This window comes from Contarinia nasturtii, unplaced genomic scaffold, assembly GCF_009176525.2.
Source record: "Contarinia nasturtii isolate CC-2019 unplaced genomic scaffold, AAFC_CNas_1.1 Cnas_scaffold_1182, whole genome shotgun sequence".
NCBI classification, from domain to species: domain Eukaryota; kingdom Metazoa; phylum Arthropoda; class Insecta; order Diptera; family Cecidomyiidae; genus Contarinia; species Contarinia nasturtii.
The window spans coordinates 514683-527487 of NW_022198526.1; the positions used below are offsets into that span (position 1 = coordinate 514683).

General features: G+C 32.3%; 2 protein-coding genes across 3 annotated transcripts in view; one reads left to right on the forward strand and one right to left on the reverse strand.

Moving 5' to 3' along the window:
• The first annotated feature begins 1305 nt into the window (after positions 1-1305).
• On the forward strand, positions 1306-2273 carry LOC116344866. Its single transcript, XM_031773681.1, has 3 exons — positions 1306-1343; positions 1413-1687; positions 1744-2273. The coding sequence occupies exons 1-3, from the start codon at positions 1323-1325 to the stop codon at positions 1787-1789; spliced, it is 342 nt and encodes a 113-aa protein (XP_031629541.1). The 5' UTR covers positions 1306-1322; the 3' UTR covers positions 1790-2273.
• Positions 2274-3753: 1480 nt separating this feature from the next.
• LOC116344724 (fasciclin-3) overlaps positions 3754-12805 on the reverse strand; it is a 29438-nt gene continuing 20386 nt past the window's right edge. The window contains exons 7-9 of one of the 2 annotated variants that reach the window (XM_031773402.1): positions 5692-5725; positions 5226-5439; positions 3754-5105 (exon numbers count right to left, since the gene is read on the reverse strand). In XM_031773402.1, the coding sequence (XP_031629262.1) occupies positions 4962-5105; positions 5226-5439; positions 5692-5725 (392 nt within the window). In that variant the 3' untranslated portion in view covers positions 3754-4961. Of the gene's footprint in view, positions 5106-5225; positions 5440-5691; positions 5726-7947; positions 10118-12805 lie in introns of those variants that run through there. The other variant, XM_031773404.1, reaches the window with a different exon arrangement.

The window sequence follows — 12805 nt, forward strand, 5'->3', positions numbered from 1 at the left end:
GATATTTAATATCTTACCTTAGTTGTAAAATATTTTCTCACTTTTTGCTGTTTTTTCTCGAGTAAATCGTAAATTACATCATCTTTTCGTACAACATTCAAAACAGTTATCCCAGTTATTTCATTTTTTCTGAAACATGCCACGAGCTTTTTCTTGTTGCAGATGCAAATACCATTGGTACTTGAGATACAGATTCACAGATTGTGCATCGCTCCAGATCTCTATGAAATTTGGTAATAACTTTGAAAATAATATTTAATTAATGTTGAACCAATTAATAATAACATACTAAGCTCTTCATTTGTTGATCCATATCGCAGCGAATGAAGAGCCATTGAATCAACTGTTTTTTTGAGAATGAAATGTCGAAATCAATCTGTTATTAATTTATTCACCGTCTGATCACAGACTGATTTTATCACAATTATTTACAATATCATTTGCAATGAAACACTACCCGATCGAATACCAGCCGCCAGTCTTTTCGACTTCGGAGCAGCAGATATCGACTGTGTCCATTGTATATTACTATTCATAACACAATTTTTCTTAGTCTATTTTACCGAATATTAAATTACAAATTGTCCAATTCAACAATACTATTTCTAAAAATGTGTCTCGATGCCGATTCCAAAAATGTTTCTCTTATTAAATTAAAATTCCTACACGCCACGTAAAATGGTTGACTATGTGCATATTCAGCTGTAAACATTCGTACTCTAATAAGTTCTGTATTCCTCAAATTTCTTTGGTTTACGTTATATTGCTGTCTTGTGTATACAATCTTATCTCTAAGCGAACGCGACACTATTTTACCCAATAAGAGATCGTAAATTAAAAATATAGAGGCATTAATACGCCGTCTCCAAAGCGGTTGAATACTTAAAACATCACATCTAAACTGATAAAAATGGTCCACCGGGGGTTTTTTGGCCGAATATGGCGTTAATTTTGCAATACAAATAATTTTCGACACTTTTTTCATGAAAAAATCAAAAAAAGTTTGGAATTTTGTATTGAAGTTTGATGATATTGCCTGTTTGATGTTGTAATGACATGAAACTTTGCACAGAATGTTTTTTCTGCAAAAAATAATATACCGAAAGTTTGAATAAATTTCAATACAAAATAAGTGTATCTCCCATACAACATTTTCGAAAATAAGAAAAATTGTGAATTTCGACAGCGATATGGTCTGATCCAACAGCAGTTAATTATATCAAACAGCAATGGAAACTGACTCTCAAGCAAAAGATGTCGGTGGTGCATCAAATAAAATTGTCGCCATAGATATATTGGCAGTAGAACGAAAAAACGATGTGATGTATAAATTGCTTGACGATGTAAGATGATTAAACAGACTTTGGATACTGTGAACGAATGTTTGATATTGACCATCTTATTATTTTAAGGTTGAAACTGAGAAAATAGAAAAATTAAAGGATTTTATGGACATTATTTATAATTTTGATACTTATGGCCATTATAAAATAGACGAATATTTAAATAGTTGTGGTCTTGCCGTTGATCCTGACTATGAGACTTTTGGCATTGATACGGAGCTTCTAAGGAGTAGAGAAGCAATTTGTGAGGCATTTGACATAAAAGTAACGTCAACCATATTCACATCTACACATTCAAATAGTGTAGCTGATGAACTTGACTTTAAAGTTGACGGTGGTATGCGGTAGGTTGAGTTTGACATGTATTCTTTCAATAAATCATTTGGAATTAATTTTTCAGCTATAACGATGTTCGCAAAATTCTTTCCTCAAAGGGAACTCTTTGATAACTCTTCGTTCGATCGATTATTCGAAATATGATAATAGCAAGGGAATTCATCACAATAAAACTCAAGATCTTCGTGATAAAGTTCATCATGGGATAAGATCATTTTCAAGAAAAGATTTTAAGGTAAAGGGGAAAGAAAAATCGGATTAAAATGATCTAAAAACAGAATATATTCTGAACATCAATCTGCATTTTGTCTATTCAATCGTATTTTTAATAGTCATCAATATTCATGGATTGTTCGTGAAAAATGTATAAATAATGTATAAAAAATGTTCATAAAACAAAATATTAGTGAGCGAAAGTCTTTCACGTTAACTTTGTGATGCATATATATTATTATGTTTTATAAAATACAATCCGAGTGACTTGATCGTAAAGTAATCGAACAATACCTACTGCGAAAAGTGTGAAGACTTCAGTGTAGTTTCTAAAAGTCTTGTCTTAGTTTATATGATGACACAAAATCTAAGAAAATAAAATCCCGAACAAAAGATATATTGTTTGCTAATCATTTTTGTTAATTTTTAGATTGAAAGTGATAATATCAAACCATTAAAGGAATTGACGAAAAATTCATTTTCGAATTTGATACTTTTGTAAATATAATTATGTTTTGTTTTGTTGATGTTATCCTCGGTCTCATTGGTCAATGTATTGAAATTCGTTTGTTTATCAATAAAAACAGAATCTACTTACATGTATTCACGCCCTTTTTATATATTATATCTTGTTTGGACCATATTTTTATTTTTTACTCAAATTGTTTAATCGATGATAGAACAAAATGGCAAAAAATGAATGTAAAATAGATAAAAAGCAAATCATCAACATTTCGCTTTCATTGCGAGAAACATTAATTTCCGGGATTGCTTCAACAATGAATCACAACGGCGATAATTCGACTGTCAAAATTTATATCATGTAATTTTACCATACTTTTTTGCTACATTTCAACAGCGAAAGTATTTTTATGGAAATGTCGAAAAAAAACGATCAAGTCAAAGCAGAAAAACTCGTTGCTAGATTGTATGCAGAAATTGTGTGCTCTTGTGAAATATGGTACTTGTTACATGCGCTAGAGTACCAGCACAAGCACAAGCACAAGCACACAAACAAAATCTTCAAGTGAATGGGAAGTGTTTGAAGTGAAAGAGTTCACTTAGGAAAGTCATAAATCATAAATACGAAACCAAAACAAACGAACACTTAGCCTAACTGCGCATAAACATTTAACAGTGAAATCAAATGAAAATTATGAAAACAGTTTTGTTCAACAATGTTCTCTAACAAATGAGCGCATCAAAAAAAGCTTTGTCGAATCGAAAATAATACAAAACTAATCTGTTATTGAACATGTGTTTATTGTGTGAAAATGTGAAATGTTTATAATAGCATATACTGTATCGATTGTATCCCTAATCGGAACTGAGTGTATTCGGTTCCGAGAATTGTATGACGCTCACTTGATTTGTGGCATTTTTATGTATGAGTGTTCATTTAAATGCAGTTTGGTAATGAGTAAAACTGATTTAAAAAAAACTGAAGCTGTTAGTACTTACAATTACAACACGCATCGCTTTACAATGAAATTAATTAAAAAGGCACGAACATATACGCACAAAAACTATTCCATGCATCTATGAAGAGAATGAGAAAGAGAATAAAAATTTGTCATGCCATTGCATTGAGTGCAATGTCACCGATGACTTGAACTACGCAATTATGATGTATATGAAAAGAGAGCGAAGCATGAACGAGCGAGTCATGCGCGATCGTTAAACGTGTACAATTTCTAATTTGATTCAAAAGATTTTGACCCAATTTAAGTAGCTGAATGATTCCGTCATCATCGTCGTTCTTCAATGGATTTTTTCTTCTTCTTACTTGTTTTATTACACTCGGTGTGCGTGCTACAATCGATAGAATTAGTACATGCCACAACATAAATGAAACTTAATCTATGATAATGAAAGCATTTAAAATTTTTATTGGAATAGAACCGAAACGACAATGACAAAGAACGAATAAGAGACATAATAAAAAAAATCGCTGAAACAATATACTAATAACTAAACGTGAAGCTGGTTCAATCGTTTTGTGCACACTCGTTCGTATTGAGAAGAGAATGCGCGCGCAATGGGCAATAGGGAAATTGAAGTCATATTATTACACATTTTGACTTGGTTAATTTAGTGTGACATTGTTTTACTCATTGGCTCATTCAAATCTATTTCATCTATTTGTCAGCATGTACGCACACACGTACTTAGCGTACACACTAAAAAGAAACTAAACTGAATAACTTATACATAATATACAATATGGTTGCTTTATTCGTTTTCTGTGTCTTACTTTGTGCTGCACTTTCGTATCACAAGAAGCGAATAAAAATTTGTTTATTTTTTTCTTTACTCGCATTGTTCGTCTAACAAGTAACAACATGAACTATGTTCGATCATACTTTAATTAACATTTAAAAAAATTGACTCGATTGTACGGCACATATTATTTCGTGTTTTCATTTCTCTCCTATTCTTAACGATGTTATGCTTGACATTTATAATTAAAATTGATAAAAACGAACAAAGAATGAACAGAAACAGATACAAATAAACAAAAAAAATCGCTTTAAAATGGAATTTTACATTTACAAATATACGATTAAATGTCTCATACTTCAGATAAAATATTTTCTATTTGTACGCATATTTGACAGATTGTCCTCTAGTTCGTCTTCATCGTCGTCTTCTTAATGTTTGGTTTATCTTATGCTTAATTATCGTCTTCAAATTGCGTTCTCTAAAGTTCAAGGCGTTTTTAAGTGAATGTTGCACGCAGTAGACCGATGCAAACGTTGCAATATATGTGTTTAGCTAGGGAAAAAGAAACTTGTTGCGTTTACGAAATAATATCTATTTGTCTTCACTCAACCCGATCAAAGAATGATGTGCACGAAAATTACAAAATATGCCGATGCTGCCGATGCTGCCATTTGATGATGAAATTGAATGCGTGTGAATTGTGCGTTACAGAACATGTGTGCGTTTTTCGCTTAAGAAGTATATATATATGGATGACTTGTGATTTACATAAACATATTTTGTTTGTATGTCTGTCATATTTGTAATGTGTTCTCGATGTAAGGCACAATCAATGTAATTGACATTTTATTTCGGATCATTTTTTTCTTTATCAACAGTTGGCTTATAGATTATTTCCGCATATTCTGTGGTATTTTTCGGTATTTTGGCATCACCCTCATCGGAAGACTGTTTCAATACCAATTCAGCATAGACTAAATTTTTTTCATCCTGAGACAATCGGAATAAAAGAAAGGTCATTCTTTGTCCAAATGAACAATAGTAATGGAAAAATAACCCTACTTATTTCTCGATAAGCAATCAATTCTGCTTCGAGCGCCTTGTTCTTACCTTTTTTTGTGGTTCGTCCTCCATTACAATGGTTGACTCGCTTGGCGCGGCATTATCATCGTCGTCATGTGATAATTGACCGTCTTCGATGTCATCATTTTGTTGTGGTGCTTCCGGTTTGTTGGTTTGTTTTTTGAATAAGCCATTCAAACGAATCATCAAATTGTGTTTTCCCCCGTTCTTGTTCACATCGTTATGACTTTCTGTGTCACTTCTGTGTTTTGCATTATTTTCGCACAAAAGCAAATACATTTCCGTATGAATAACCAAAGGTAGAAGAAACAAAGAAAAAAAATTACGCATTCAGCATAATTGTTGATAAGACGTGCCATTGACTTTGTCAATTGCTATTTAGGTTTTATTTATCAAAAAAAACATGTTATCCATTGTGTGTGCGTGTGTGAATCGAGTTTATAAGAAAGTCAATGGGCTTTTGTTTTGTTTTCAAGTACAGAAATATACTTACGTTTCACCTGCGACTGGGTTTTCGTCACTTCGGCCTGAAATTGAACACAAATAGAAAATTGAACACAATTGTTCATTATTCCACGGTGCGCTCATTCATTAGATCGCTTCGTGAATTTCGTTGGCATTTAAACATTTTGTGAAAGATTTTTGTGAACGAAAACCATTTGTGAATTCATTATGTTTATGCGGATATTAACATCGTTTTGATTCGAGATCAATCGGTCGATCGATCGATCTCGCTGAAAATGATTAATGGTTTCACTCTCAGTGAGTGAAATTTTTCGGCGCCTCTTATGTTCGGTACATTATGGCACCGACAGCTGTTACATTTCTAAGCATGCGGTTTCTATGTGTGTTTTTATGATTGACACAACACGATAAAATGCCGATAAATAAAATCAAACACAAAAATCATAATAAATTGAAACAAAATAAATAAATAATTCAAATATGTCTACATACAAAAAAGGCGCGCTTAACTAATATATCGAGCATTTTTTTCGCATATAGAATATTATTATTAATAGAACTAATAGCAGCATAGAGTTGATAGTTACGGGAAATGGATCAGAATCTCTTGCGCACTCTGACTTTATCGTGTATGAAACCGTGCAATATAAACAATGATTTATTCATATTTTATTTTCAGGGCATTTTTTCCGTTTTTGTGAGTTTTTTTTTTCTTCTCTTTGTATATTCAATTTATACATTGAAGCTATTTTGTGATGAATGGACATCGATACGCTTTGGTTGTATCACCGTAATGGCAAAACGCCCGATTTCAATCTATATACATTAGAAATTGATGGAAAAAATCAAGATAGACAACAACTATACATTTGAATGATACGGTGTTAATTGGTAGATGTCGAAACATGCAAAAGGTGTGTTTGGTGTATGTATGCGCGTGTGTATGTGTGTGTGATAATTTGGACTGAGCCGTTAGTCGACGTTTCATTTCAGTGTTGATGATTTGCATATCAATCCAATTTTTTTCGGTTTAGATGATTGGAAAAACGTGTATTTTGCATTAATTTTCGGTTCATGCAATTTTATTCATTCTCCAAATTTTCTAATTGAAATGAAGAAATTGAACGAAACAAATACCCGTGATTCGACCTTTTTCTGTCTTTTCATCCAAATTGAATAATGCTCCTTGGACCGACCAAATTGGCACGTCTTACCTCTCCAAGCGATTGCAAAAAGTTCGATGTTTGCCAGTGTTATTCTCCAAATAATAAATGTTTGCATGGTGTAATAAATGTATTTGTAGTCTTCAATTGAAAAATTGTACAATGAATTATAATTACAGCTTCATTGTTTTTGTGTGTGAGCGTGAAAAATTGAAAATAACCAATTATGGGCTGAAGGCAACAAACATTCAACAAATGTATATACAAACAAAAGGCTAAAATTGAATGTATTTATTTTTGTGCATTACGGAAGATGTCTGAAGGTTACACTAGTCTTGAAAGAATGTGTCACTCGCTTTTGTACGGCAATTGTGCATCTAAAACAAGAACGATCAATTGATAAGTACTTTTTTGTATTTGATTGCGCACAATCAACCCATTGATTAACATCACGTGCGACCTATTCACTCACTTTTTTATTGTCTAATGACGGTTGATGATTTGAGAAAAAACACGGAATTTATTTATCGACTTTTTAAAAAAACTTTGTTGGTTTTTATTGAAACGTTTTTTGTTTTCCTCAAATTTGACACAGAGATGGATTTCTATCCACGACATGTACAAAAATAATTTGAATTGAGAATGGAGATTTGAAACTTATGAATTGTCTTTGAATGCGTTTGTTTTTCAATTACAACTAAGCTAGTGGTATTACGGTGAATTAAGAGAAGAAAAAATCTGGCGCGATTGCGAAAATTTCAATTGGTTGTTTCGTTTTTGTTTCATCAAAAATTGTGGAACACATTGAGCGAAAAATGAACCGGATTTTGAATATAACCATTTTGTTTGGCATTTATAAAAGTTTCAAAATTTTTCTCTATCTTTCACTATCTATATGTTTCGATCTCTTTCTCATTTTTGTTTCTTTTGTGGATTTACTTATTTTTCTTCAACTTTTCAATTCTTGTTTTATTATTATAATTTATAAATTATATCTTACGGTTAAGAAATTAAAATTGTTTAATGTAAAATACATAAGTTGGTTTTTTTATTTGTTTCTTTCAATTCGCTTTTATTCTGCAATCTATGTATTTATGAATGTATGTGTATTTTTTTCTCTCTTTTTCAATTTTATATTTGTATTATTTTATTTATTTCTCTGTTGTATCTCCTTTTTAAATTACTAACTCTAAATCCTACATCTAACCGACTCTACTGCGCTTATTTCAAATCCATTCCACATTTTGTATGTAAAATCATTGAATGGTTTTTCTTTGCTTCAATTTTTTTTTTCTTTTCTTTTTGAGTTTACTATTTATTAATGGCAATGGTTTTAAAATACAAACTTGATATATTTAACTCAATACCGTTGCGTTTAACACTAATTAAATATATTAAATGAAGATTTTTGTATGTTTTTATTTTCATTTCTTGTCTTCCTCTGTCGGAAGTTTACACATTTTAAAAATGATCTAAAGCGGGGAAAAGTGATCCAATATAAAACAGAACGAACAAAAGAAGAAGAAAGTATGGTGTTAGCGGTGTTATTTGCGTTTAATTTTGATTACTTTGATTTTTATCTGCTGTTTGAAATGGGCTATTCGTTCTTTTTGTTTGAAATTGGATGAATAAAAAAGCGTGAGTTTTGCAAAAGCGTAGAAAAGGAAGTAAAAACACATATGTGTTATTATAAAATTGGTGTGAGTTGGTGTGAGCGTGTGATTGTGTTAAGCATGGAAAAGTGAATGTAATCACGGCCGATTAGACGCGATCTCTCGGAAGGCATGATTGGCAGAAAGACTTGAATTTAACATTAGGACGGAATCTCTCTTTGAATATTTTTTTTATTTAATTTTTCTTTGAACAAACAATTCTTTATTTTCGGTTTTTTCTACCTCTCTGTCTCTCTTTCGTTACGAAAAAAAAATTTGGTTGACTTAATTTCTAACTGAAAATGTTTATTAAAGCAGCGTTGACCGGTATTGGCCGCAGGCTTTGTGTAAGTTTCGAATGTCGAACGAGAAGACCTGCGAATAATTTTATTCGGCTTTAATTTGGCGTCACGTGAGCGATACTTTTAGTCTTACAAAGAAATTCGTTTCTAAATGGTAAAAAATACGAGAAAATAAGAGGGTAGATTAAAAGAAAATTGGGCTAACGACATCTTTTTCAAAGAGTTCCGTTTTTTTTCTGTTTTAAGATGAGATTAGTATGCGAATTTTTATAAGAGCATACACATTTTTTTTGTATAATAGCATACACAATTTATATATTTTTTTTCGCTAAAAGCAACAACTAAAATCAGATGACACACGGAATGTCTTTCAAATGCAAGCAACGAACGAAAGCCAACGACAAAGTATGCGGCACGCAATGAAAAGCGAATTTTTAATGACAGTTTATTATTATTTAGTCACGGCGACATTTTGCACTCGTTTGGTTTCCGGTATTTTCATGGGAAAAAAGAATGTGCGATTAATAGTTCTATTTTGTTGAAGATCGTGTTATGAACATTGAAAAGAGATGGGAAACAAATCATGCTGTGATTCAAATTAAGTGTCACTGATCAAATTAAGATTGTGTCAAATAAGGCGCTCGATAACAACTCGGCGGGCTACAATTAAGTTTTTTTTCATAAAGAAAACACTATAACAGTACACTCGTTGATGATTTAGGTTGGCAATAAAAGTTTGAACATGAAACGGCAAATATCATAACCGTTTTTTAACTTTTCATTTCTATTTTACTTTCGCCCAACAATGCACTGTTATGGAATTCTTTATCACGACGCCAATTACATTTACATACAAGTCTCGGTTGATAATAATGCGGACGCATTTTCTTTGTTTTGCTTCATTGCTTCCAAACACTACTCTCAATGCATAACTGTCGTCAGCGTTTGCTTTTAAAATGTTATCATCCTTTTTTTGTGTTTAGTTTTTTTTGTATGTTGCTTCTTCATTCGTCTAATTGTTGTTTTAGTTGTTTTTATCATTTGTTAAACTAGTGAGCTTGATTTACTTCGAATGTTTTCTTTTTTCTTCCCGAACAAAAAAAAGACGCAAGAATTTATGTGAATGAGGAGTTAAACTGGTGTGTTGGTCTTTTGTTCGTTGCCATTTCTCTGTTGTTGCTGCTGTTGTGGTTGTGTTTTTTCATTTTTTTCCGTGTGTTGAGTTTCCGCATGTCGTTCGTCCGTTTCATGATCATATTCTTTATCTTCATAATCGTCGTGGTGTGGTGCAATTTGTGCTTCTGAATCGGGTCCAATATCAGTATTTACTGAGGCACCTGCAAATATTACACAGTTTTTGGTTATGAAATTGTTTGATGTTCAACGGTGTAAGTGTGTGTATATTTGTGAGGGAAGTGAGAGGGGGTGATAATGATAGATCAATGCATTAAGATAATTGTATTTGAATCTAAGAACACTTCATACGCCTAAACACTACTAAAATGGCATATTTCAACACTAAATAACAACCGAATAATTTATGAACGATGAAATAAATCTACAAAATAATAAAATAAAATATAAACACCCCGGAATTGCAGTCAAACGGAAAAAATATATGGCCATAAATCAAAATCATTTTGATTTTATAAATTGGATAAAAAAACAGCGCAAGAAGTAAAATATTGGTATATGTATAGAAAAAAGAGAAACCGAACAGGAAAATCGCCAAAAAACTAAAATAATATATAAAACGTAAAATAACCATTATTAGGCATATACATAATTGAATTCTTATATCTCATGGAGAGAGAGAACGAAAGGTATTCAAATTCAAAGGAACAAAAAAAATACTGGGTAATAATAATGTCTGGCGTAAAACATACAAATCAAATTTCAATGTCTACCAGGCATATAATGATTAAGTTTAACACACGCGCGTGGTATAGCGGCGTTTCGATATGAATAATACAGGTGCATAAGGACATTAAATAGATATGCAATTAGACATAGCGCGGCCACAAAACATAAAACTAAAACAGTTGTTTCTGCCCGAAAAAGAAATGGCATGAGGAGAATATAACATTGAAAACAACGTACATGCCAAGCGAAATGCGCACAACGAATACACCAACAACCACAGCCAATCGAATACGAACAAAAAAAAATGCGAAAGGTGAAAGAACACATTTTGAAATAGCATGCACGGCACATTCTCATTTCATACGCTGTAAGCAAACAGGCAAGCAATTCAACGTCTAGCGTCTTCATTCTCTTTTTGTTTAATATCAATAATTTACGTTGAAAATATAGTAATAAAACGATACACAAAAATAAAAGAGCGACCAACATAAAAAGTAGTTCAGCTCGCTCCGCACACACTCAGTGACGCCAGCTGAAACATGCTACGCATCAAATGAAATGCTCAAGAAAATCAATATCGAGTAAAATGCTTTTAAAATTATCGTCTTGTTTGAATTTATCGAGGGAAAATTGACGACGAAATTACGTCGAAATGTATGCATGCTTATAATTTTGCCAAACAAAATATTCAATGGCTTATTTAGCAGTGATATTTGGCCGAGCAAAAATAAAATGCCGGGAAGAAGAAGAAAATCCGTTTGATCGATAAAATTTTGCGTTTTTACTTTTGTAATTGTAATTGAGTGAATGGAGGAAACAAACATTTTCGAAGAGTTGAAATTATATTTTTCTTTGTCATGTGGCTACGAGAGGGCTTTCAATTCTAATAAAAATCGAATCGCAAATATAGTGCCATTTATTTTCTTACACGCATATCGAAAGGGAAATTTCCCAGTTCAAAGATACATGCACAGCACAAGTAAAGTGAACGTTTACATACCGTCTTCACACTGTGTCGTTGTGTCAATACGAAACTAATAATGTGCTGAGTGCACTAAATAGGGTGAGAGAATGCATTTAATTTATCAGATGATTGCGATCGAATCGGAGCCGAGCTGAGTGTGCGAAGCGAACACAACCATGCGAATAATATAATTAAAACAATTTTGGTTTTGTTATTCTTTCGATGTTATTCCACTGACTTTAATTGATGTCATAAAATATGTGCGCTTAGTAGTGTCATTTTATACAGTTTTTTCTACACTCGTTAATCGCATTTATATTGGGCTCCATTTCGAAAAACTATTATTCGTTGAACATATTATTTAGAAAAATATGTGAATCAATTTTAAAAAAAGTATACAGTACAAAACAGCTAAAGGCTGAATGAAAAATAAACGACTGAGTTATTGACAGAATGGAATATATTCGTCTGTTCTAATCGCCTTCGGTTTGTGTGTGCATGTAGCGCCAAACGAATGAATTTTAATCGAAATCGGTTTTTATGTTGGGAAACATGTGTTTGTTTGGCGACTCTTGATTACGCAGGTAGTTGGTTTTCTCGGAACGATACATGAATCAACGGTTGAATCACCATTTCAAAACACCAAAACAAGGAGTTATTATTATTATTGTGTTTGTTTATCACCATCAGTTTCATACACCAAATCACTCTCTTCATATAAAATGTGTTTCCATCCAAGACATTTTTTTATCGGCTCTTCGGCCAAACAATCTAGAATACTGTAATAAAATGAGCGAATGTAGACAATACACCGTATGATCGGTACACCGTTGTGGGAATCGGAAGGAAAACTTATGCTCACTCACTCACATCGTCTATGGTATATATTTTGTAGTTCGAAAAACTTTAATAATAGAAAAACTTATAGACGATTGAGCACACAAAGAAAGTCATCTGATATGGGTGAAAGGCGCACGCACATACACGGCCAAACAACAAACATAATAATGCATATTTATCTTCTCGGTGTATCTCACTTGGGATTTTCAACAACGAAAGACTGGAATATTGACGAAAGTAGAAAAAAACGGAAGCTATCGGATGAGGTATGAATGCATTGAATGATAACAGTTCATATACACATGTGTTTGGATATATATATATGAATGGGGTAGAATAAAAACTACTTCTCGAAAAA